This window comes from Calidris pugnax, unplaced genomic scaffold (genome assembly GCF_001431845.1).
Source record: "Calidris pugnax isolate Ruff unplaced genomic scaffold, ASM143184v1 scaffold102, whole genome shotgun sequence".
NCBI lineage: Eukaryota > Metazoa > Chordata > Aves > Charadriiformes > Scolopacidae > Calidris > Calidris pugnax.
This window is the reverse complement of record NW_015090846.1, coordinates 1,529,243-1,556,473: the sequence shown is the minus strand read 5'-3', so window position 1 is coordinate 1,556,473 and position 27,231 is coordinate 1,529,243. Positions and strand designations below refer to the sequence as shown.

Here is a 27,231-nt window from a genome sequence, read left to right as displayed (position 1 = left end):
TGACATTAAAGGGGCAAAAAGAAACATCCTGCAAATTCCAATGTAAGAACTAGATGCTTGTTTGATGCTAGGAAGGGCTTTGATTAGACTATTGTCTAAATATAAGCCTAGAGCTTTGCTGCCAGATCTACAGTTGACTTGGCTTCCACGGGGTTGGTGAAGGACAAAGTATTTCAGCGTAACTGGCATTTTTGTGGGGTTGTTTTGCAAACGCAGACCCAATTCTTAACAGGAGAGCATAAAACAGGGATTTCTGCTTTCCAGTGGAAAATGTTGGGTTGATACTGTTGGAGGAACAGGTTTAGTTCCTCTGCTTTCCTGATTCCTTGTAGTACTACAGGGGTGTCCTTTAAAGAAATAAAAATTACAAAATAAAACCACGCCTACCAACTGGGAAAAAAGGAAGTATAAGCAAACAATTTTGAGAACAGGCCACTGGATTGTAGGGAGAGAAAAATCTCCATGGGGGTTTGGCATCTACTTCTGTTTCACAAAGCTGGACTTTATCTGAGAAACAAGTTCCCATATATATAAGAATTATCCCTAAATATTTCCCTTTATTGACAATTAGGCTTCTAATTAGTGAAATCTACTTTGCAAGTGGACAGTCTTCTTCCAAAGTAAAACCATGTAGGGAGTTAATTTGGAATATTGTGTGTGAGTTTCTAACCTGAGCTATAAGGTTCTTGTGGCTTTGAATGTGGGTACATTTTATCATGATAAATTACTGGTGTATTATAGTTTCAAGCAATCTCCCTAAAAGTACAGATTCGTACAGTTGCTGGAAGACGAGCTCAGCTCTTCGCCTGCTCTGTTCTCTGCCAACAAATGGCAAATTAACTTGACTGAGCTTGAAGCATTGAAGTGTTCTCTCTCTATGTTTTTAATTCTCTTCTAAAAGTTATTTGAATCTCTGTAGAAAATGCCTTCTGTGAGGGGCATCTCTCAAAGTTTCTATATGAATGAGTGCAGTTTCATAATTGAACATTGTCCCTGCTATATATAGTGTTGAGTTTTTTTATCAAATGGCAGCAATCAAGCCATTATGGCTGGTTTGTACCTATGGTGTGTGTGTAATATCAGGATGGATGTGGAAATGCTGTGTATTGTTTAGTCACATAGACTATAGAAGCCTTCTGCAGAGGAACTCGGGACCCTCAGCACGTTTTAATGAAGCAGGTTTTCCCAAGTCAAATGCCTTTTCCAAGATTTGTTTGAGACATCTTCATGTTTTGCACTCTTTGCAATAGATATGTTGCTGGTGTTCGGGTTAATGAAGAATGATGGCACATCTAGTTTATTCAGACTTCCCTGACTGCAGAGTTGCCAAAAATGAAGCTGGAGAGATCTCTTCCATCTGTCATTCTTCTACGGAAATCAGCAGTTTAGAAGTCAATGTGGCTGAGAGTTTATTTGCTGATCTTCAGAGTAGAGTTCATGAGTACACAGAAGGGAAAAAAGGCAAAACTTACTTGTTTGTTTGGGGAGGGAGGCAAATTGATTTTGTTGTGTAAATTTGTAAACAGGGTAGAAAGGAAAGGGAAGTTTTCTCAAAACACATGGTAAAATAAATGGGGTCCAAGCTCAGATTGGAGCTCTTCCTTGTGGGGAGCAGATGTTTGCTGAGGTCCTGCAGTCAATGGCTGCAGTGTTCAGATCTGCTCAACCCCCTTCCACAACACATGGCTATTTCTGCTGAGCAGCACCCCAGCTCCTCTTCTTCCTCCTCTTTTTCAAGCCCCCTATGAGTTTTCAGATAAGAGCAAAGAAAATAGAAAGGTCTGTGGGGCTACCAGTCTGCCCCCTTGCTTTTTTTTTGTTATTGCAGAGTCTCAGACACATAATCTCTTAGGCATAAGTATTTCTTAGCTCATGTGATACTAGATAGCAATTACAAACCTAGGGCTTTTTAACGAGGCTGCCACAAAGCCTAGTTGCTTCTTATACTGCAAAATCATATTAATAAACATGGATCATATGTACAAAGACAGTTCTGTGTTTGCAACATTATAGGTGATTGTTTATTAGTTGAAAGTTGTTTACTGTGTTTCTTGTTGCTTTACTGGAGTGTCATTTTTTTGACTCACTGGCTGGACCCAGTTGAAGTCTCTAAATCCAGTGGGGATGGAAGAGGGACACGATGGAGCGGAGCCCACCCTGACCCGCAGCCCCCCTGGGGCTCTGGACCCTGCACCACACGTCCTGGGGCCTCATGGAGCTGGACTTGCTCCTTACAGACCCGGTGCTGTTTTCCAAACCGAGCTCCTGAGCTCCCAAAGTATTGCTCAATATACCGCAAGCTGAAAGTCGTATTGATTCACCTTTCAGGGCTGGATGGCAGGATCGCCACACAATCGCGTATTTGTGTTGCAGAGACTTAAATAGCTTTGGCAGTTGTGGTTTTGCTGCTTTGTCAAAACAAAATTAAATATAAATACTGTACAAAATTATACCTTATTTATAGAATCCTAAGCTCTCTCTGCCAGAGAATCTGGGCCCGGGGCTTTAAAATACACTTTTTCACGTGGAATGGATGGTGGTCTTTAAATGCGTTGATGTGGTACCCTGTGCCCCCCTGGGAGGTGGGGGCTCTTGGGCAGGATCTCACTTTGGAAACCTGATGCTGTGCTCTGCCTGGGCTGCCATCCGATAAGGGAATGGGCTGTTAGTAAAACCTTCCTCCAGTAGCTGTTAATTCACTAAGATTTATTCGGTGATAAAAGAATTGTTTCAGCAGGATTGTAAAGAGATGCTGAGATAAGGTTCAACTTTGGTTTTGGTAAAATACAGTCTCAGCTTAGTTCCCATTAGCTACCACCCTGTTGAAGGAGCTTCTGCTTGAAATGTAGGCCAGCTTCCTGTATTAGCAAACTGGAAGCTCATTAAAAAATAGACACTGATTCTTAGTAGGGCCCACTTTTGGTAATTTCCATAAAAGATAACAGTAACTGTTTAAATACAGATAGCCAGGGTGATACAAGAAATAATGTTGCATGCCAGTAAAGAATTAAGCACCAAAGAAATCAGGCTCAGCTATCCTCTTGTTAAGTGGGTTTCCAAACTTGTCGCTCCATTATGCTACATAGTATTCCGAGATAGCTGGGGAATAGCTGCCTTTTCTTTAGCTTTAAATTAACGAGTAAAATTTTAGTGACTGTTTCCATTCTACTGAAGTCACAAGTCTTCAGTAGGCTCAGTTGTGTTTGCGTAGATTCCTTCAGCTTCCCGACGTGTTTCTGGTGACACTTGTACAAATGTGCTAGGGTTTGCTTCTGTAGAAGTTTATTCTTCTATATCTTTTTAAAGATCTTTTTGTTTGTTTGTTTTAAAGTCAGGATTTGCTGAGAAGATGGGTGTTTGTAGCAGTGTGCCTTCTCCTTGAAACCTCTCGTCTGTTGGAGCGGTGTAACCAGGCGGGTTTAATTCAGGCGTGAGGAGACAGGATGAAATAGAGAGTTGTCACAAATGATCGTTTACTGCTAAAGTAACTTTTAATATTTATGCGCAGTAGAGTAAAAGCTAGACGTCTCACTTGGCCTCCGTAAGCTACCTCATGTTTCCTGCCATGGTGGTATAGGGATGTGCTAATCCTACAGCTAACAAAGACAAGGGCTAGTATTTCCTCTCCCTCCTGGGCTGTTCAGTTCAATTAACATCTCGGTTTCCCCTTGCTGGAGGCGCTGATGTTTCAAATTGTGCTTATAGAAGACTAAAATTTCCTCCTGCCTGTAGGCAGGCAATAAAACTGGTGGTTTGGTTGCAGATCCTATCAGGTATAGAACAGGGTATGGAATTGAGGATATGGCCTGCAGCTTCTTAACCCTTTGTGGAAGCAGCACAACAATAATGGAAAAGCAGCTTCTGACCTGATTACATCAGAAATTTCACACCTCTGGTGCTGCTGTATCGCTGCACACATGCTTGTCTGGCTGTGGAGATAGAGAGCTGGCCCTTTGGGGCAACAGTATAGCAGTACTTCAAAGTTTAGTGATTTGCATAGCCCTCCTGTGATGCCTTGTTTTATTGAGTAAGCAATATTAGGGAAGTTTACACTGGGATCGCAACGCCTCTCTAGGAGATAGTGCTGGCCTGGTTCCTGAAACTCATTTTTCTTTCTCTTGCAGAGATGTGAGCCCCCAGCATGGTGCGCTGGAGTTGTGCAGACATGTTTAATCTTACCAAACCCAATATCTGCTTTTCAGCATCTCAGCCCCGAGGATACGGTGCTAGTCAGGACAGTGAGAAATGAGGCTTCCTTGTGGTGAAGTTAGTTCATCTCTTAACATGCATGGAAAAGAGCTTACATCACACTCTCACCTGGACTGCTGCCCTCAATCTATGGTACTTGCTAAAGAAGGAAATAAAATCGAGCATGTTTGAGCAAATGCTTTCCATGTTTTGATGTGATTTCTTGTGCTCAGCTCAGATGAACGTGGGCGGTGGCTTTTGGGCAGGGTATAAGGTTCCTCCCAAGCCTACTAGAAAAGAGGGGTTAGCTTTGCAAGTCAGACCGAATGTGCAAAGAGTCTGTAATCAGAGGTCAAAAATAAAGATGACTATAATTAGTAATGTCCAAAGCAACTGGAAATTGTGTCAGGCAGATCCGAGCCAGCTTCTCTTTTTTTTCCATGGCCTAATGAATGAGAGCTGAGGTTACGCTCCGAGGATGAAAGAGGGCTGAGTTTTTCCCATTCAAAACTGGTGGTGTGGGGCAGATGCAAAGCCAAGACTCTCACTTACAGCCTTGCTTTTCAGCTGTTGAACCTGTGGGCAGGTTGTGAGCAATTAGGCTTTTCCCTAAAGCATCTAAAATAATGCATTTCTGCTTGCCGTCCTGCAGAGTGCCAGTGACGACATTCTGTCACCTTGGAGATGGATAAACAGCTTCAGCAACATCGGGTTATAATCTTTCAGGTCTGAGTTTCAAAGCTGACAGCCATACGACTGAAACCCAAGTCTGGCAAAGGTTTTTCAGTGTGGAAAGAGTCTAAACCTGCTCGAATAAAATGAGAGGAGGGGAGACAAGAGTTTAAGTGGAGCTCAGTGATGAGGCTTTTGCTCGGCCATGGCAGTAGCCTGAATGAAAGGAATTAGCTTTGGCTCACATGCTCCCTACAGCCCAGAGTGACTCAGGTAGTGCGCACGCATACTTGTGCCTCCAGGGCTTTATTTTTAGATGTCTGAATCACTGTCATGACTATATCCTCATAAAGCTGTTAGACGAGTGGGGATGCCCACGGACCCCATATTAAGTCATGTTTGGTGAACAGAGAAATTCAACAGATTCCCTCGCAACCGTTGCAATTTCTGTGTTCAGAGCTGCTTGCTGAAGTAATGCAGAGGCTATGCCTTGTAGCTGGATTATTTTTTCCATTTAATTTTAAATGTTTAGTTAATAACCTTGGTGTTTTTTATGTGTAGAGCAGGATAAGCATGGACCGCAGCAGTCATGTTGATATTGGAGGCTCCTTGACTCTCTTGTTGTTTTAGTGTTGCTGGCACAGGGGGAGTTACGAGTCATGTTACCGGTGTTGTAATCCCATTAGTTCTCTCGGGCTTGCAGGGCTGTGCAAAATCAGTACTTAAATGGGAAATTACCAGAGACTCACCAGATGCCGCACAAAGGTTTGCTAGTGATTTGGTGAACAGCAACGTTTATTGCTTGTGAGTTGGTACGGGACCAATGTGCTGGAGCGCCTTTCTTTCAGATAAACCAGAGCAAAAGCCCTGTCTGCTGCTTATCAATAAATTACAGTATCTTTTTCAAAAAGAATTCTCAAAGCCAGCTTTGGTCTGCTGGAGGAAACTGAACTTGGGTAGCAAAGTCCTACTCCCTTAAATCCCTCCTTGATCAATTGATTGCTCCTTTCCTTTTTTTTTTTTCCTTCCCCCTCTAAGTCAGTTGGATGGCATTGCTGCAGAGTTTCCAGCAGCTAAAGGATTCATGGCTTATGTGTCTGCAAGGAGGTTTCTCTATTCTGAAATGCTGCAGGCTAAAAGAGGACTAGGGGGGAACCTCATCAGCTACTCTGAACTTGTTGCTTGGTCTGGTGCATCTTCTTTTCCTCACAACCTGAAGATTTGCTTCCAAATAAGAAGCTGGAAGGAGAAGAGCTGTAATACTAATGCACCATAAAATTAATGTTGTTGACTGACCCAATCCTTTTTGCTGCAGTCAGGAGACGTGGCTGAATTGATAAGTTGCCCTCTGTGCCTCCCAATTCCCCTGCAAACACTGTGAGCTCTTTCCACATGAGGTTGCTGCAGCTGGAGATGCCTCATTCATGGTTGCTTAGAAAGAAAAAAAAAAATCAAAATAAAAATGTGCTCTCTGACAAATAAAAATGTTTTGCTTCCTCTGGAGGCCCCAGAGGGCGGCATTAAAAATAATGAAGCCTGTGAGTCAGTGAGCGTTGCCTGGCCAGCTGAGAGGGAACTGAGCCTCCCTTTTCCATAGAAGTTTGTGTGCTGTCATTGCACATCATTAATGCTCGCTGGTTTATGCTCATTCACTGTAATGTTGCCAAAAAAGAAAAAGGGCAGTCGGTCTTTCCGCTCCCAAACGCTGGCTGCTTCGAAGGTGACGTGATGTTAAAGGAAAAGTTTCTTTAGCATTCAAGAATGATTGTTTGATTCTCGAGCTGCCCTTCCTCCACCGTTTTCCTCTAAAACCTGGCGGCTCTCCTAGCAAACGGATTCCCTGGAGAGGGACTTGGAGCAGCTGACAAACAGCTCCACCTAAGGTACAAAGGTTAGGGTGGGCAAACTTCCTCATTGACACCGGACCCTCCCTTTTTTTTTTCCTTTTCTGGATCCCCTACTGGGCCTTTTTTTTTTTTCCTGATTAAATTCTTTTTGCTTCAGCCTCTCGGGATAATGGCAAAGTTGAAAAAGTAAAACCCACGGAGATGGAAGTGTTAGGTCTGAGGCGTCTGTAGCACCCGTGATGCTATAGAAGATGCTTGGACTTTTAAAAGGGATATTTTAATTCTGTTCTTTCACGTTCTGTCTTTTCTGTATTTAGGATCCCAGTTCATCCTTTTGAGAAAATACAGCATCGCACAAGTGCTGCATATCAGCATTTTTAGAGTTCCAAACATCCCCAGGACTTCTGGAGAAAGAGGGCGTGAAATGTCTCGGGAGACTGTTTGCTGTGTGATGTGAGGGCTGAGTTACACTGCGGGTGTGAAAGGGCCAAGAACATATCTGGGGTTCTCCTCAGCTGGTGCTTCAACCCTCCCTAAAAGCCCAGGGCTTCCTCTCCACCCTCACAGCTACACACTGGTGGGCTTGAATGTTTTGTCTCTTTCCACCACAAAATTATTAACAATTATTTTTTAAGAGTCCCTGTGGTAGCTTTCTGTTGCCCACAGCCCCTGGTGAGCTTCACAACGTTCCTCCTGCTCTTCTGCAGAGAAACACAGCTCTTGGGAGAGGCTATTGGTGTTTCAGGTTAGAGCAACATTTTTGCAAAGCTCAAAGGCTTTGATTTTCTGTCAATCACTCTTATTTTAATGTTTGCATTACAGGAGAGCCCGAAAGCTTTAGCCAGGGCAAAGGCCCCACCAGATCTGTGTTCTTACAAGTATGTAGTAGGTAACAGCCCTCGCCTTAAGGCGAAGGGAGAGGGTGGGAGGAAGATTTCTGGTAATATCCATACAAAATCTTGAAAGATCTGTGCTTTGCAGCGTGCTTCATGGTTATTGTGGGAAGTTCTCATGTGCCTATCTGTCCATCCAGAGTCTCCTGTCCTCCTGTGTTTCTGACAGCAGAACTGGGGTTAGAGGAGCTTGAGCCCCAGCCCCGTAGCTTCTCGCTGGTAGCACCTCTGTCACAGCACCAAAGGGACAGCCGCAGCGGAAAGCTCGTTTTGAACTGTTTCTCATTATTTTATCCTTTTGCTTCAGAACTCTTAAAGTCCCTGTCAGCCTGGGTTTAGCTGAAGCCTTGCAACTTGCCTTTTGTCTTCCACAAATGATGGAGCTGAGCCCAAGGGAACGAATGCCGGTTTAATGGGCATCGTTGTGTAAGTCATTACGTAAGTCACCTCTGCCTTCAGAGGACTCGTGGCATAAATGGCAGCAGCGGTTGATTAAAAATGTGCACAATAGCTTCGTTATGACATGGGGAGAGATGTCCGCTGTTATTTTTAATCGGATAGTTTTTAAATATGTGCATCCAGCAGAGACCCAGATGGCCTTTAAAAAGGGAACCATTTGTGGGATGAGATTTTTAGACTCCACTTTGTTCTTTCTAACGAGCCACAAGAGTCAGTTCAAGCTGGAAAATGAACTATAACCCTTTTTTAAGGCTTTTTCTCCTCTAAAGCTGCAGGGGTTCAGTGTGTGAACACATAGAGAGTGAGCGAAGATGGAGGGTTTAGGTTTGCAGGTGGAGGAAAGAAAAGATACAGTATTCTAAAGTTGGGAGTTTTTATTTAAAAAAAAAAAAAGTCTATTTTCAATTTGTTTGGTAGGGTGCAAGCAGTAGAGAAGTTGAAGAGTTGAATTGCACATCCCTGCTGCTGGAACCTGCCTTCCACTGAGCTGTGCCCTAGTGACAAAAGTGTGCCCAGGAGGTCCTGAGGCAGCCGGAGATTGTTGCCTGTCTCTGGCAAGGGATGTGGCCAGCAAGGGGAACCCAGTGGCTAAGGCTGCCCTGACTGAGCTGTGTAAAAGGCTGTACTTTACTTTGACTTTAAATAATTTGCTGCTGGGTCAGGTTGGTGGAATTCACCAGCGTGTGTGTGCTTTTGACTTAATTTCTGTCATTGCTTGGAACCCAAGTGGAAAGTGACCCTTTGAGCATGGCAGTGGTGGATGTTGGGCTTTGACTTGCCGGCTTTCTCCTAAGCAGCCTAGTTTCTTTGCCTACAAGCACATAAGCTGATTGATCTGCCTTCCCTTGTGCCTCTTAATCCACCGTCGTTTAAAATCTGCAGTTCTTTCCTCACCAGATTTAGCATTCTGTCAGCAAACTGGCAGGCAGCACCGCTTTGCTGGGGACGAGGTGGCTCCCGGCCGGCCGTGGCCTCCCCGGCCTTGAGGGGGGACTCAGGGGGTGCCGAAAATACCCTCTGGGTGCTTGGAGCAGGCGTGTAACATGAGGTTTGTGGTGTTGTGTGTGTGGTCGGACCCCGACGCGTGCCGGCCTGGGGAGACGAGCCCGAGAGCTGAGCAGGGCCGTGACTCAACAGCTGGAGCGCGTTCAAGCACAACGGAGCGGGAGCCTCATTAGCAGGGGGATGGAATTAGCAATGAAACGAGTGACGTATTAAAGCTCCCGGTCAGAAATCAAGAAGCTCAAATCCATAGTGAAGTGATTTTGAAGGGATCTCTTTTTTTCCAGTTGTGTGCCAACAGCAGAGCATCCAGAAAGATGAAGTGCAAGGGGGTGGAAAGTCAGACGTTTCTTTGACACAGAAATATTTTGATACAACGGTATTTTTTTCGCCCCTTCCAGTTGAAATCACTCCATTGAGTTTATTACCCTGCTTTTTCCCATGTATCTTATAAATATTTGGACACTGCATAGAAGTAAGTGCGGGGAACCCTCCTCCTATGCACCAGAAAGGAGAAAGAAGTTCAGAAGGGCGGTGCTGAGACTCCAGTTAAACACTGCCAGGTATTCAGCACGAAGAGGCGAGGGTAATACGATAGAATGATTTCCAGCGGGCAGAGCACCAACTCAGGAACAACCTCAATGTGGCATTAAGGGCTTTGGTTACTGTAGACAGGCGGGAAGGAGCAGAGGGACAGGAGAAGTGGTTTGAGCACTGCCACAGCTCTGTTTTCTGCTTCTCTCTGTATGTTATCAAATTATTTGATCTGTAAAGGCAGGCTGTGCTGTTTGACTTTTTTAAACTGGACAGACATAGGACATGTTAGATATTTAAATCAGGATGTAGTGTAAAGAAAGGGACTTTCTCGAAGTGGACCAGTGCTGTGGTAACCAGTCCAGGAAGTCTTGCTCAGCTTGTGCTTTTTACAGAAGAGTTCCTTCTTTGTCTGTAAAAGCTTAGGTATTACACCTTTGAGCTAGAATACCTTCCTGTTTAAGTGCAACATCTCTTTTATACTGCTTCATCCAGATTGATTAACATGCGAATTCTGATTATAATGCTTGAATGATGTATCTGCCTGAAAACCGTAAAACTCATCTTGCCGAATAATTGTCTGTTGGCGTTCACTGACTATATCACAGTAACTCCACCACTTGATTCGTGAATGTGGGGAGAGGGACGGGGGGTGATGGAGATGCTGTACTGGAGTCACTGACTCGCCCTCTGCTCTTTTCAGTCAAGTTGCCTAACTTTTGTGCCTGCTTCCCATCTGCAGAGTAAGGTTAAGGCCTAACTGTTTAAGGATGAGAATGAGATGTTTGTAATGTGCTTGGAACAAGAGAAGTGCTATTTTAAGTGCTAAGTGTAATTGAGTGTAAGAGAATATTGGTTTCTGACTCATTTGTTTAACTGCAAATGCATACGAAACTCATGAGCAGACGAGATCTGGAAAATGCTTGTTGTAGATGGAAAGACACGGTAGTAAAAAAAGCTGCATTAATTTGTGATATTCAAAGTAGGACTCAGCAGGGCTAACAATAACGTTTATTATTTTTGCAAGTGTCAGCTGGTTTACTTCATTAGTACTATTTTAAGAAGTTCTTATTCTGCTCCAGCCACTTGCTCCTGTCCTTGCTCTGTAGGTCTGTGTCCCCTTGGAGCGTGGGGTGCCAATGATTCAAGGTTTGATGTGATGGAAGGGTCAAGAGAGCAAAGGGAAATGGTTAGGCTGGTGGTGGTGTTGAAGGGAATTTGCTGTCAGCAGAAGAGAAACTTTCTCTGCTGACAAAACATCTCCTTGTGGAGGTCCCAGACCATGCACCCACGTGGGTTCAGCTGCTTGTGTGCTTGCCCCATAAAGGTAGGTAGAGAGAAAAGGAAATTGTAGCCTCCTGAAATCTTTCTCCCTTCTAAATGTCTTGTCCCTACAAGGCAAAATTATCACCGTAAGCAGCCAAGGGTTTTTTTAATATTGAACATTTTCTTACTCAGACTAGCAGTTGGGATCTCGCTGCAGCCCACGGAGGAGCCAGATGCGATTTGTTGCTGCTACCATTATTTCCCTGTAGATTAATTATTGCAATGGTTTGCCAGTTCTTGAAAAATAAATTCAGAGCCGCGACTTCTCTTGGCAAGCCTGCACATGCGTGCATCTATAGAAATTCTCATATGGTGTACGAAATAAGGACGAGTTATTTTTTGGGGAGGAGCACAAGAGCGTTATCGCAGCAGCCAGGAACTGTTCTCAGCGGTGACCTTCAGCACCCTGTGGAGCCAGAGAGGTTTTAAAGGTTTGGAGATCCCCTTGTGGATGTAAAGCAATGACGTAAATTGTTGCTAAGTTAGGGTGCCAGCTGCTCTAAGTGATTCTTCAGAGGCCAACTGATACGTCTGGATTTATCTGCAGTGACCAAGGTTTTTAGTGCCTCCCTCCTCCGTGCGTTAAACAGGACTTTATGATAGAAAGAAAACTTTGAAAAACATTTAGTCTTGTAAACGGAGACCAGGTCTGCAGCCAGACTGGATTAGAATCGGTGCTGGCACAGCTGCCATTAATAGGATGCCTGCAAAATTTTGATGTAGAGGACATAACTAACCAGAGTTTTGGCTCTGGTGAAGGTGTTAATAGCAGGGTCTTAACACGCTACCAGGAAACCGAGTTTCAAGGGAGACAGCCCTTGCGGGGAGGCAAGCGCGGGTTCCTTCCCTCGAGCTGTGGTTAGGTAATTTCTGAGTACGAGGAGCGGTGTTTGCGCTGCAGTGTGGTATTTAACTTCTGGGTGCTAGATTTGACTCAGCAGCCTGTTCTGTTCGCAGGCGGCATGCTAACAAGGTGGTGCAGTGCTGCATGCATGGGACTCTGTCGGGGTGACTCATTACAGCCAGAGCAATCAATTCCCAAATAATCTAAAAGAAAAATGAAACGCGCGGCAAAACTGCTTACTTCTCTTGATAACGTAGTTAAAGGCAAGTTTGGTATCGTCTGCTGAAATATCTGGGTCACCAGAGAGCAATTCAAACCTTCATTTATTAAAGTGCTCTTTGCTCAAAATACATTCTGAATTGCTCTCTACAAGGCAGCTTAGTTTTATTTAGCTTCATGGCTAAACAGATAAAAATATATTTCAACAGTAAGTCTGCATACAGCATGATAGGAAGCCCTTGAGACTTCTGCTTTCAGATATTCAAAAAACCATGAAAATACAGTTTTTAAAGGGTTGAGCAGTTCTGTAATTAAGCTTCTTCAAGGATGCCCCAGTATTGAAGCAGTTCCTCTCTGCTCGGGTTTGTCTGGTACATTTGAAGTGACACTGGGAGTGACAAGGGCTGGCATTTTTTGTTCGGATGGCTATCCAAAGGTGGTGCCACCAAGTGGGCAGCAGATGAGCAGCCTGGGAATGGCATTAATTGGGCTGTGTCTGCCTTTCCCAAAGTAGCCACCAGCCCTGGGCACAGGGCAGTCCCCTGCCCACGCACCCACGGTGGACACGGGCAGGAGCTGGGCTCTGCCAGAGGTCTGTGAACAAGTCACTTCATCCCTTTGACTTAGCTGCTCATCTGCAAAAGAGGGATGACGATGACCTCCTTTGTAAAGTACTTTGGGATCTGCTGGAGATAAGTGCTTTTAGGAGGGGTGTTTTTCCTTTTCTCTCCGAGGCCGGAGAGAGCGGTTGCGATCCCGCTGTTCCTGCCTCTGCACTGCAGCCTCGCTGCCTCCGAGGGGAAGCAGGAAATGATGGTGATATTGTGGTTGGAAACATAATAGAGAGCCACAATTTTTTATTATTTTTTTTTATCCTGTTCCACTCAATAAATTTACACGGTTGCAATGTTTTTCATAGGCTGGTCTTTCAGATAATGCTGTAACACAACTCCCCTGGTTTCAACAAATTTACCCTAATGCAGTAACAAATTTCTGTGTCTTTCTAGATTCTGAGCGTTCCCATCTCTCCTCGTTCACTATGAAGTTGAAAGGCAAGTTTCATTCACCAAAAATAAAGAGAACCCCTTCAAAGAAAGGAAAGCAAGCTGACCTGACAGTGAAAACACCAGAGAAGTCAGCGAACAAAGTAAGCAGATGAAGGACGTGTTCTGTTAGTCTTGCTGGTTTCTTGTTTGCTAGTAACTCAGTTTATCAAAGTCTGCAGCCCTCCTTTCAGTGCGTGACTGCAGAATTCTGCAGATTTTTCAGGGGTTCTCAGGGTTACTTTATGGTTAGTTATAAGCTGTGTTAGTTATAAGGCATGTACTTCCCTTTGGAGAGCCTCATGAGACCTTCCATAAGCATTTAAATATCTCATTATGGAATGTAGTTTATGGCCTGACACATCCTCCCCACATGCACACCCTATGGTTATGCTTCCAGCTTCCAAAAAACTGCCTGGTTTTGGGGTGTGATCCTTTAAAAAAAAAAACAAAACAAAACCAAAACCCAGGCAAGCAAATCCTTGAAGCTGGTCCAAAGATGTGCTCAATCTCTGACGACGTCAGCAGGGAGAGTCAAACAGATGCGTTCAGGCAGCTGCTGATTCCAGCACACTGTTCCTCAGACCCAACGTGCTCCAAGTACTCCAAGAGCTGAGGTCACCATCTTTCCCAGCACAGACCTACAAGTGTTATCTCCTTTGCTGCTGTGACCTGATTATGGAGACAGGAGACTATCTCTGTGACGATACTGCTGCAGTCAGTTTTCAAGTCTAAATCGAAGCCAAAAGTTAAGAACAGCTGAGGTTATTTATGATAATTCAAAATCTTTCCCAGTTGTTGTTGAAAGTCTCATCCAACGTGCAGCGCCAGACATGCAAACTTTTTTAGATTATCTCTGCTGAGGGTAGTTGGAGTGTTATTGAGAGCAGTCAGCAAGATAGTTATCTTACACTGCGTGATGTGCTTAACACCCAGAGAAGTCGCTGCAGGGCTTCCTAGCCCTGTTCTGCACCGTCAGGTGGAAGATGATGAGGCTTTTATTTCCCAATCTGTAGGGTCTTTTTTTCCCCAGGAGACTGGATATGCTTTCTAGGAAGCCAAGCACCTCATATTGCTGACTGCTACTAAAAAATGAAAATAAAAAATAATCTGGGGGTACTCCTTGAAGGCTTTTAATTCCAATGATGTTTCAGGATGGGATATTGAGATAATTTAGAGATCTTCCTTTAAATTGATATGTGACCACATACTAAATTAGAAAATGAAGAGCCCTTTTCAAAATGCTATTCTATAGCAAATATATATTAGCATGTTAATAATAGGTGAAGTTTTTGCTGTTCTTTATTTTCTCTAAAAAACAATGCAAGAGGATTTACCAATAAGGCATACTGAATATATAAAACCTGGTTTTTATGTACAGATTGGTATTCTTTTCTTGAGAAACAAACCACAACACATTATTATTGTACATGATTATTTAAGCTGAAGACATTTTTATACTGTGAAATAATATATTAGCATGTTAATAATAGGTGAAGTTTTTGCTGTTCTTTATTTTCTCTAAAAACAATGCAAGAGGATTTACCAATAAGGCATACTGAATATATAAAACCTGGTTTTTATGTACAGATTGGTATTCTTTTCTTGAGAAACAAACCACAACACATTATTATTGTACATGATTATTTAAGCTGAAGACATTTTTATACTGTGAAATATTGTTGATTTCTGGCTCATTCCTTATCTATTTTAATAGCTACTGTCCAACTAGTCAATTATTTGGATGCAGTCAGCTTGTTAGCTTTGTGGGGAGGGAGCAGGGAAGAGGATTGTCAGCAGGTTCTCTGTCTAATACAGATATCAGTTGACAAACAGGAGATTTTCTGTCAGAAGACACACTTGATGAACCAAATATCATCCTTTCCTCCCTCTGAAGTACTTAAGATGCTATTTTTATACTCTTGAAGTAGCTAATCACTGTAGAGCAGAAATAGCATTACTAAAAATTAATGTAAAATCACTATGTGTAACCTGAAGGTTGTGCTCAACCCATGCAGACATCTTCATCTCCTCTTCCCTTTTATACCTAGAAGTAGATAATGTAGGGGGAGTTTTTTTCAGAGCCTCCTTTTGTCCCCTGGACCCTGTCTTTGATTCTTATCATAGGGCATACTGTAGGAACAGTAGTGTCCTTCAACACTGTATGCAAAGTTATAATAGGTTTTTCACTGCCAAAATGCAGGGGGGAAAGGGACTGTTCCAGCTTTTGTAATCAGGTGTATTCTGTACAGCTCGCTGTAACCCTTTCTGAGTTCACTCTCTCTCATACATGATGCATTTGTAATGATTATTTAAGGGAAAACTTCAAAAGTCATGCAAAAATATCTATATGTGTCAGGCAGGCAGGGGAATGGAGAGGAGCTGCTGTTTTCCTGAGTGTTAAGTTTATCTCATCTAACGCCCAAAAGGGCACTGGGTGAATGGGGTGATCCTGCTGCCGTAGCAGCTCCCAGTCATGGATCTGCTCTCTCTGCTGGGGCAAGTTCACCCCAAATGAGAAAAGAAGTGAGAGATTCGTTCAGGTCCTCTCTGCCATCCCAGAGGGGTACCACTGCAAGTTTGCTTTGGCTTTTGGGACACACTAAAATGTTTAGTAATAAAACTTAATATCGTTAGTCGTGTGAGGTGTAGACCCCCGAATACATTAATATCCATCCATCTCACCAGGTTATTACCCCTTTCTCTAGATTTATTGCTGCTGTTCTCAGGCTTCAGTGAGTAAAGTGCTGAACATGAGAAACCTCAGTCTGGTAGCAACAACTAAATATTTATATATCTGAACTCTGTAGAAGAATCTGGAATCCTGTGTGGGATGCATAGGCTCTCTTTGGGTGTGTTTGTGTGCATGTTTATACACACATATGTATGATACCTTTGGACCTTGTAAAAAGTGCTCTTAGGGAATGTCGCCCAAGGAGTTGGCAGAGAACTTGTGAAAAAAGGGCTCTGTCCCAAATAGTGTCCGGTAGCTGGATTTACATGCCTTGATGTGCTCAACGGAAGGATTTGTGTTTCCACTTGTCATTCTCACCCGAACAGAGTCAAGCCCATCCCTCCTGTGAGCCAGGAGAGTGTTTAAGCTATTAAGTCACAAGCCTTTCTACAGGAAACACTTGTTGAATGAAATACATAAACAGCCATCAGAGCAGGAACTGCAATCCACATTGTTTCACTTCTCTTTGAGAGCTCTGACCACTGGGCCATAGTCATGCTTATTTGGGGATTATATGGGCTCTCTCACTCCTGAAACGTGTTCTCATTTCATATGAAGTGCAAAATCTTTGTGGAAGGGACTGAGCTTCTCCATATCCTGGAATAAGCTGTGACGTGGTGAGGGCCTGAAAAATGGGAAATGTCATTTTTGACATCAGCGAGTTGCCAGGATGCTCCTCGGCAGGAGAGTTCGGGGTGGCTGTGAGCTGCAGATCAGACCTTGAGGTGCCTGGCAGGAATTATTGTCAAAAGTGGAAGCAGCAGCAGAGTTTGGGCCCTTCCCAGATGAGATGGAAAATGACAGGGTGGTTTGTGGATCTTGGATGGGGACTTAGGCTTCTGAAGTTGGAGCTAGATGGAACTTGGGACTCTAATCCTTTTATGCAACTGGCCCCAAATTACTAACCAGCGCTGCCTATAAATTGTTCTTCCTAAAACCTTTTGGGCTGCTGGCCTGATTTTGCAGAAAAGCAGCAGTTTAACGGCTGACAAGAGTATGGGGAGCACACAATGCCCATAGGTCATTAATTCTTGAAGCCGAATTTACTGAGGAGATAATGGATGAAACCTGGCTCTGCTAAGCTCTCTGCTCCTTTCCTAGCAGTGTTCAGTAGTTAGTTTAAATCTCACTTAGGAACTACTTGTGGCATTGAAAGTCTGGCACGCATACTCTGGTAAACTTTTAAAGAATATCCCTGTCCTGAATGCCATTAAGACATCATGTAGCACTTCTGAATTTCCTCTTCTATTGTCAGTGGTGGCACAGAAGCTGGTGACCACAACTCAGCTTTATTCCAATGAATCGTTCCCTTCTGCAACATCCATTCACTGATGCCAAAACTTTGTTTTTCCAGTCTGTCCCCATGGAAAGGCTGTGAGTTCCCCAGTTCCAGCAGCATCACAAAATGACTCAGGTTGGAGACTGATTGAAAAAGAGTTTTATATTTGTGAATGGCGAGACAAGACTGTAGGCCACTTTCATACAAGTAGGCATATTGGAGTCAGCAGAATTATTCAGAATAATAAGGGTGAACATCACTTACATCATTGAAATTATTAGGGATGGGTAGAAAAATGGAGGCATCTCTTTGGATTGTTATGGAGTTTGCAAGTTTTTCTGATTGTGGGGTTTTCTTCCCCCCCTCTTTTGTTTTTCTCTTTCCCTTTGGCTGATCCACTGTATTTACTGATTGGAAAGACCTTTGATAGTGAGATGTGCTTAAGGATTTTGATCACGTCAGAAGGGAGGCTCTACTAAAATCAGTAGTTGTTGCTTCCTTTCTTGTGTTATCATTACTATCTGCACTCAGTATGATTTTTTCTTTCACCCTCCCAGTTTGGCGTGTGGGTTTCAAAGCAGTGCCCTTCACATCATCAGTAGCATTAATCTTGGCCTAAAACGAATCAAGATTAGCTTTCAGTTTGGAATGCACGTAATTCAGAAAGTTAGAGTGTGGGTGCAGTTTTGCACTGACTGTTCTGTTGAAAGAGTAGTGATTCAATTTAAAAGTGTTTGTGGTAGAAGGGGTTTTCTCCAGTCCTCGTGGAATGTACCTCATTCAGCGTCGCCATTCTTCAGGTAAGATAAAGTAACCTTGCTCTTAAAAGTCCTGGGGTTTTAACTTCTCTCCCCATGTTTTTTTCCTCCTCTTTAGAATGTATCGTGGCTAGAGGAAAAGGAGAAGGAGGTCGTCAGTGCATTGCGCTACTTTAAGACTATTGTGGATAAAATGGCAGTTGATAAGAAAGTCTTAGAGATGCTGCCAGGCTCAGCAAGTAAAGTGCTGGAAGCCATCCTGCCCCTCGTGCAAACCGAGCCACGCATCCAGCAAAGGTAAGCTTCCGTCCTGGAAGGAAGGGGAAGAAACCCTCCTTGGGTTTTGGAAGCTTCTCTCCTTGTGTCTGAAGAACCGCATCGTGCAGGAGACAGGAAATGCTGCAGTAGCTAACGAAGTGACTGCTGTTTTTACTAATTATGTGGTAGTTTTCAAACATAATTTAAAAGCAGATTCCCTGCTGCGAAGAAGGCTGTGCTGTGGGAAGATAAAGCCAATCGCAATGGTCTCAGAGAGGAGGAAGGACTGAGTCTTGGCATAAACTTGGAAATTCATCGTTTACTAGCAGGAAAAGCTATACTGTTTCTGCAGTCCATGATAGTATCCTAAAAGCTAACAAATCCAATAGCTTTTACCTGAAAAAGAGTTTATCTTCAGAGTAATCCCTTTCTGTCTCAATTTATCCACCCTGATATTAGAGAAGTCTGAGCCTGCACTCCTAACTGCTTTTTTTTTTGGATTTTACTGGATCAGATACAGAACAGAAGTAAACAGCTGTACTTCAGTAGATTAACCAGTCCGAGTTCATTCCTGTGCACTCTCAACAGATTACTTATTTTATGTTTTAACAGATTATGTGTATTATGTTTTAACCAGTTAGACAGTGGCTTTGAAACCAGAGAAGAAGTAGAAATTTGCCAAAGCAAAGCTCAGCAAATGGATTATAACAATTTGTGGAGTTGTCAAGCCATAGAGATATAGCTGCTCTTCATCCCATAGATGCTGGAGCAATTGATTTACACAAAACAAGCAAACATCATTGAATAATATGGAGAGAGCAAAAATAATCACAGAGAAAAGCCCAAATCTAGGCAGAGAAGTGCAGTGTTTGATTCCTGAAGTCCTTCCAGTTTTTCTGCTTGTTCCTATTTGTTTATTTCAATTCTGAATCAAGAAAGGTTTATAGTATGGTCAAGACAGCAGGAGGGTGCCAAGTATTTTTGCAAACAGAGATGCTTAGCTGTGTTTGACCATAATGCATGGGCCAGGGTTGTATCTGACTACAAAATGAAGGAGGCAGTGAGTGAGTATCAGAGCTGTGCTGGGGACAGGAGAGATCCAAGGGAGGTTGGATCTGAAGAACTACAAAGAGCAATGGTTGTTAGAATGGGAACATGCGTCAGGCTTCTGGGTACAGACACAAAAGTTTCTTGAGTTGCTATCAGGTTTCCCACAGCCATTAACAGAGATGCTTAGCTGTGTTTGACCATAATGCATGGGCCAGGGTTGTATCTGACTACAATCTGACTAAAATGAAGGAGGCAGTGAGTGAGTATCAGAGCTGTGCTGGGGACAGGAGAGATCCAAGGGAGGTTGGATCTGTAGAACTACAAAGAGCAATGGTTGTTAGAATGGGAACATGCGTCAGGCTTCTGGGTACAGACACAAAAGTTTCTTGAGTTGCTATCAGGTTTCCCACAGCCATTAAATTCCTGACAAGCACCTGCTTTCACTTAATAAAAGAAAGAATGAACTTTCTCCATACACCAGGAGAACATGTAAAATGTCGCAAATATTTTTAGGGTAGAACGTGTTATCTTTATAGTCACTCGCTTTGATTTATGTATCCACTGGGCATTCACTGGGTGATCTTTCCTTCCAAGAATATATTTGGAAATAAATATCAACTAAATGATCTTCAGCAGCAGCAATATTTCAGGCAGTTCTATTCTTCAAATTTCTTATACCCTCTCTCTTGGTATTAAACTACTGCCACCCTGAGAGTTGGATATTTGTATTTACTCATATAAGCAAAGTTCTCAATGGAATCTTCTACATAGTGATAAGTCTCTCTCTTTCTGGAAATGGTATGTATTAAAGCAGAGGTCCCCTATGTATGTTCTGCCTCGTTTAGCCTTACAGAAAAAAGGGAATCTCAAAAAAGAAAAAAAAAAAAGCCATGTCCTTTCATGCCTACCTTTGCACTTTATTTCTCTTGAGTGGTGGCAGGCCTCAAAGGGGTGATTTTGATAACAAATCCCCCTCAAGAGAAGTGAGCAAGGCTTGTGTCAGTGTGGAATAAAGCCCTACAGTTATTGTTGGACTTCTTTTTGCTTTAGGGGAAGTGTTTGCCTCAAGGAAAAAAGTAATAAAATCTAGCACAAAATGGGCTTTCAATTACCGCCTCCTTAGAAGGAAGCAGACTGAAGACTAATGGCAAAGAAATCAAAGCCTTGGAAAGCAAAGGGGGAGGGCCCTATTTAGGAAATATCTCCTATCAAGCTAATTTCATTTAAAATTAGAACAAATGGCAAGCAGCATACTTGAAAAAAAAACCAACAACAACCAAACAAAAAAGTATTTGCCATGTTTTTTGTTTGTATCCCCCTGGTTGTCACTTGACAATAGTCCTTTCCCCAGTTCTGCAAACCCCATTCACCTACAGAATCTCATTGAAGCTTGTGGGCTCGATTCTCTTCTGGCAGATAATGAAATTACTGGAGTTAAGCCAGCGTAAAGGGGATACCAGAGAGAAAAGGGAAGATTTGGAACGCTTGTACCAGTAATGATTGCAAGATTACACCTTCTCTTATCTGTTTATGGTTTTGATGCAATTTGAAATTGATTTAACTTTACAAAGGATTGTTGAAGCATTGCCATCAGCGATGTGTTAACACACCTTGTTTAGTAATGAAGTCAGTGTTTTCAGAATGGCCAGGAAAATGCCTGTGAGCACTGTTGTTACAGTTAACTTCTATTTAGAGTTGTCATCCTTCCAATTTTTTTTTTCCCCTTCAGAACAATGGCTTCAATTCTGTTTCCCATTAAAAAAAAACACAAAGCAACACCCTTCCTCTTCCAAACCTGAAATTCATTCAGTTCAATTTCTGTAGAGGAACAGGTTTTAATTACATGTTTTCAGGCATTATAAACAGTGAGGAAATGATTTGTAAAGGAATGAGTACAGTCAGCTCTCAATTATCTAAGACTTTTGTGGGGGGAAAGTTAATAAGGAAGAAGGAAAGCATAGATAATTCTGAAATAATATGAATTGGGCTTAAATACAGGACTTAAATATTTACCTTTGAAGTTAAGGCATATGATGGAGCTGTAAATTAAAAGGGAAAGAGTGTTCTTTTTTGCATGGCTGTGTTAACCTGCAGCACAGATAATTCATTCTCAGCTGGGAATGGACTGTTGATCATACCTTCGTGTCACCCCAGTTGGTGCTGGAGAATGGGAGAGCAGCTGCAGCAGAGGAGAAACCCGGGCTGTCACCTGCTAAACACAAATTCGGAATGTCAGAGAGGAAAGAACCATCACATTTTTAACAGTGTGAAATTCATTATAAATCAAGCACTCTCATAACATTTGATAGTATGTCCATAATTTCATTTTCTTCTTTTTTTCTCAACTATTTCCTCCCCTGCCATCCAGTTCGGCCATCTCGTCCTGCTACAGCCGTGTGTACCAGAGTCTGGCCAATCTAATCCGCTGGTCTGATCAAGTGATGCTGGAAGGTGTGAATTCAGAAGACAAGGAGATGGTGACAACAGTCACAGGTGTCATAAAAGCTGTTCTGGATGGAGTCAAGGTACGTGAGAAAAATACTGTAAATTATATTATATAAAGTATATAATAATGTATTTTAGAAGAGATATAGTAGAAAGAGGGTTTCAAGTGCAGGTAAAATATAAAGATCCTATTCTTGCCTTCAGTGAACCTACCTCTTAAATCTGCTGCTCTGTCAGTGACATGATCCTGCTTGGTGTGCTGGTTAAAGACTAACACAAACAGTTTGGCTACTGGTGTGCACTTCTGAAATGCTCGCCCCGGAATTTGGATAAATCGGAAGAAACCATAAATCTTCACTGAGCATTGTATTAAATTTTCAGCAAGTCATTCCCAGTCTTCCACACAGATTACAAGGCAGAGTTTGCATATTTTCTGCCTGGGCAAAATCTAATGGAAATGCTTCCTATCGATGCCCACGGAGAATCAAAGAATCCACCTCCATCTTTTAACATAAATTTCAAGGGATTCGTTGGGTGATACATCACTGCTTTCAGCAGATGGATTAGGGTGTGGAACAGGTGATGAGCTGAGCTCGGTTTTCTGGAGATTAATTTTACATAACTAATGGGGACCTTTAACAGAAACGTTTGTATGCTTTGTGAGACCTGCTTTCAGCATCCCCTCCCTGCCCCTTTGTCCCTGCTGTTGCCTTTCCTCCTACCTCCTGTTAAGCTTTTGGGACCCATTATTTCTCTTTCCCAGGCTTGTCCCTGGGCTGATGGTCACAGAGGCTGGTCATTGGGCTGTCCTAGTGTAAAAGTTTGTCCTAGGGTAAAAGTTTGCTTGAGCTGGGCTGAGGGCAGCAGCAGAGAGACCATCGTAACTCCTGGGAACCTTATTTTGCAATCTGTGGAGAAAGTTAAGCCTCCTTCAACGGCAGGACTGAATCTAAAGGTGAACATTTAGATCAAATACTTTGGGACCCATTATTTCTCTTTCCCAGGCTTGTCCCTGGGCTGATGGTCACAGAGGCTGGTCATTGGGCTGTCCTAGTGCTGCGGGTAAAAGTTTGCTTGAGCTGGGCTGAGGGCAGCAGCAGAGAGACCATCGTAACTCCTGGGAACCTTATTTTGCAATCTGTGGAGAAAGTTAAGCCTCCTTCAATGGCAGGACTGAATCTAAAGGTGAACATGTAGATCAAGTATAGTGATCTACAGTTGGGGTAGAGTTTTAAGAACTGCAGCAGATGCTTCACCTGGATTAGTGTATCAGGAACAGGCATCTTTCACTCAAACAGCCTAGTTTTTCTTAACTGGAGCTGAATGCAAAATGAAGTGGATCTCCCCAGGTTTTTAGGAGTCTTGTTATGGTGTTTGCATGGTCTTAGTATCTCTTTAATGTTGCTCAAACAACAGATACTAAAATCTGCTATTACTTATTGAGCCTTTTAAGCAAATATATTTGAAGCAAAACATTCCTATCACCTAAAGAAGACAGATTTTCCAGGATTATTTTGCACATTATGCCCTTTACCTTTAAGCTCCAGATTTAAAAACTAAAGCTGGTCTTTGCACAGCGGGATGGAGAAAAGGAGTTTAGTGTAAAGTCTCAGCTGCTGTCAGTGTCGGAATTCAGCGGCAATTTGCAGCACGTGAAAATCTGCGCTGTGGTATTTGAGCCGTAACAGCCCAGCAAAGAGAGAGACACTTCACTCTGTTATCACTTAATGAACCTGCACAATCCCACGGGGAGCCATGTTATCACCAGATCCAGGAGAGAGCTGTGTAGTCTTGTTGTGTGAGACTTGGACACCCACTGTCCTTTCCCGTTAAGTGATATTTAAACCCCTGGTACCAGTTGCCGTCCAGTTTTGAGCCAGCCGAGGCTGGGAGTGATGCAGACATGTCCCTGCAGTGCTGAACCTGAGCTGTTGAGCCCTGCTGAGCAGCACGGCTATATCTGTCTCTACTCTGTGAGACTAGAAGTTATTTTGGCCTTCCAGTTGGAGCTGGCTTACGTCTGGTCAGCTTGGAGCGTGGTTAGAGCAGATGTGGGGCTGTCTGGGTAGATGCAAACGTGTCTGCCCATCAGCAGGTCAGCATTTGGGAGCAGCGTGCGCTCTTCTCCTGCACAGGGAGGAAGGAGGTTTATTTTAGAAGGGCCAAGATCTGGAAGCAGAACTGAGAAGTTGGACACTTCTCTGCTGTGGAGAAGCTTTTTTGTTTTTCTGGCAGATCACACCAGATCTGCTTCCACATTTCAGTGCTTACTTCCCCCTTTATTTTCAGAATTGAGCATAAAGGAGTCACTTGCTCACTTGTGTTCCTTGCAGGTTTTAGTGCCTTGCTAGGCATATATAAAAAGATGAAAATAATGATCCTTGTTTTGATTACGTAACTTCTTAAAAATCCATCTCATTTTGGAATTTCCAGCTTGCTGAAGTAGCATAAGTTTGTAAAGAGGTTTTAATTGTCTGTAATTACTGCTGCAGGAATCTCTTCACTTGCTGATAAGGAATAGCATAATGTGCATCTGGCTGGGTTGCGTGCTGATTACCTCTGTGTGTGCACTGAAGATCTTGGCTTGATTTTCAAACAGTAGTTTTCATTTTGGGGTTAGTAGAGAAGAGAAAAAGTCAGAGTCTAGGGAATATAGTGATATTTGTCAAAGTTTAGAGGAAAAAGTGATCCTCTCACTTAGTGGCAATCATACGTTGTCTTGGTGTCTCTGATAGGAGGTGTTTTGGGTTTTTTTTTCACAGTCACAATGGTTTGAATCATTTTAAAGACACTTTTGAGCCAAATTTGATTGGGTTTCTCTCCTGTTGTAACCTGCACTCCCGTATGGTGGACAAGCGTGTGTCCATTGCAACTGACAAAGTAGGAAAAGGGAGCATTTCAGCCTCCAGTGTCAGGAGGGTGTGCTGTGTCACAGCTGCCACCACCACACTCTGCAGCACTGGTCTTGGCTGGGTTTAAGGTGTGAAATATGGTGAAGAAAGGTGAGAAAAAGGAGACGCCCCATTTTCCCTTCTACAGCCCTTTCAGGGGGATGTTTAAAGAGTATTTTGGCTTTTGGTTTGAAAGCCCATACGTTTTATTTCCCTTATTGTGCTCTTACACATTGTGTGGAGTCACTGTTCTTGCTGGTGAGTACCTCATGGTCCTGTGGGGTCCAACTCTGAGTCTGTTCAACTGCACGAGAGTCTCCAGAAACTTCTTCAGTGGTGGAAGCTTCTCCAGAGGTCAGGAAGGTGGCCATCCGTTGTGTCATCACTCCCTCCTGACGGTGACTCGGATCGGAGTGACAGCTGCAGCCAGAAGAGTCAAGTGGTGTCACTGTGTGATTTCCAAATAGTCTAATTTATAGAAAAGCCTTGTTTGGAGTTTGTGGGCTCCCACATCCTACGTTTGTTTTTCCTAGTGATGTTCTATAAACTTTATAGGGGAATTTCTAAACTCTAACAGGAATAGCAAGTTTTTAATTAAAGATTGTTCATCCTGAAAGAGAGGATGAAACAGAGGAAAGTACATTTTTTAAAAAATAGTTTCTGTTGAGTAACTGAGCAGAGAAGTCTGGGGTCATTTCAGTGTCTGTGTCACCACTTGTAGTTCTGTCATTGAAGGGCCTTAATTATTTTACTTTTCTGTATACTGTGTAATGTCTGCTACTACAGTGGACCTGATAGACTCAAAAGCCATGTCAGTCTATTGCTCCTTCTTGCATTATCTGGGGGACATGGACCTCCTTGGAGGTGGGAGCAGGCCAGGCTGGTGGGCTGTGGGCAGCTTGGTGCTGTGCTGTTTCTCATCAGAGAACACACTGTTCCTCGCTGGGGCTCTTGTCTGTCTGTCCCAGACAGGAACATCTTCATAGCATTAGCCCACATGGACATTGTACGTGCGCTGTTTGGGCTCTCTCTTCCTTCCTCACATGTGGGATTTTCCAGGACAGTTTCTGGAAAGCTGAGTGTTTTGTCGTGTTTTTGGTTGACATGGTATAAATTATTTTTGGGCAGAGCAAGAATTAAGTAGAACATGGAAACCAATATCAGCTGTGGTGGACACCTGGGCTGCATTTGCCATCCTTTGCACATCCCGTGCAGTACTTTATTCCTCTTGTTGTGTGTGTGTTGACCCGTGGAAGTTCAGCCTTGTATAAAAATACAAGAACTAGAATATTTCTCTTCCTCAGAAGGATGATGATAACAACATTCCAGTTGCAGTTATTGCATTGAGAGAGCAGTGACAGTTGTTTCCAAGCTCTCCAGACGTGAACATGAAGATGATGCTGGAGTAATGACGCTGTACTTCAGGCTGCTTTGAAAAAAAATAAAATTAAAATTGATCCCTTATAGTTTCCTTTGCATAATGTTCTGGGAAACCAATACTGTCAGGAAGCCATGCCAGTTTTCCAGCCTGTGAGAGAGCATGTGTTTGTATCTGTGAGCAGTGGATCTATTTGTCAGCCTCAAACATCCATAAAATGTTGTCTCCATCTTTCTGGCGTGAATGATTGTTGTTTTGACTGCTGGCAGACTTGTAGTTCAGGATTATCGTGCCCTTATCTCTTTATCCAGAGCCTTATCTGCCTATAACAGATACACAAGTAGTTCCTTGAATGATTAAGGCTTGCATTGCTAATATGTTAAAAGATGGCTTCGGGGGAAGCAGGCCTTTTAATAAAGGTGTTCGCTATTTAATTTGTTGTTGGACATCTTACAGAAAACTTGCTTTATGAAACAAACACATACTTGTTTATAAAATATAAAGCAATTTTTATTATTTTTTTACTGACTAGGTGAAATACTCCACTGTGTAAGATATTTTTATGTATGTAAAGTCAATTTGCCAGTATCTGGGGTGATGTGGGGACTGGAATACATTTGTGACGAGAGAGGAAAGAGGAAGCACAGCAAAAAGACACATATGTGGGTTTGTGCAGAATCCCCATAGGGCCAGGGTTTATGAACTTTAATCAAATATGGCTAAAGTACTGGTGGGTGCAGGCTGCTCCTTTAGAGGGGTGCTGCATCATTTGTACAGCTGTGTGCCAGACTCACACCCAGCTCAGCTCTCGCTGTGTCCGTGCCATTGTTCACCCATAACCTGCACAGCCAAGAGTTTCCTGCAGTAGCATCCCTTTCTCTCCTACCATGTCTGAGTGTGGTATTTAGCAAATAATGATTATTCTCTTTTTCTTCTCTCCATCTACCAGGAGCTGGTCAGGCTCACAATTGAAAAGCAGGAGCATCCCTCTCCCACAAGCCCAGTTAAACCCAGTTTACCAGCGTGTAAATCTGACAGGTGGGTCACTGACACAGTCTTCTTCTGTGTGCAGGACTAATATAGAAGGCATAATTTCTGGCTACTGATAGTTGAATTAAAACATTCAGTTATTCTTCACAGAGGGTAGTGTCAGGTTTTTATGTAGCCTTTTCCACTACAGTGGGATTACTTAAAGAGAACAATATGTTGTGATAGCATTTGGAAGATACCAAAATCTGGCAATGAAACATCACTTGGCCGTGACACGTGCTCAGTGTATTCTGCATATACATGGAATTCCACCTGCAGCTGCAAATTCTGCCTTCTGCTGTAGGTGCCTGTCATATTGCATATGATTTAAAATATGTATTCATCTGTCAGCCCGCTGCATTCCAGCTGTGGTTTATGATCT

The 27,231-nt window shown here is 43.0% G+C and overlaps 1 protein-coding gene across 6 annotated transcripts in view; it reads left to right on the top strand.

Annotated features, from left to right (window-relative positions):
• Window positions 1–27,231, top strand: part of RAPGEF1 (Rap guanine nucleotide exchange factor 1) — an 84,859-nt gene that overhangs the window by 17,869 nt on the left and 39,759 nt on the right. For all 6 annotated transcript variants that reach the window (XM_014943055.1, XM_014943053.1, XM_014943054.1 and 3 more), the window contains exons 2-5: window positions 12,992–13,131; window positions 17,917–18,095; window positions 21,475–21,631; window positions 26,770–26,858. In XM_014943055.1, the coding sequence (XP_014798541.1) occupies window positions 12,992–13,131; window positions 17,917–18,095; window positions 21,475–21,631; window positions 26,770–26,858 (565 nt within the window). The remainder of the gene's footprint in view (window positions 1–12,991; window positions 13,132–17,916; window positions 18,096–21,474; window positions 21,632–26,769; window positions 26,859–27,231) is intronic.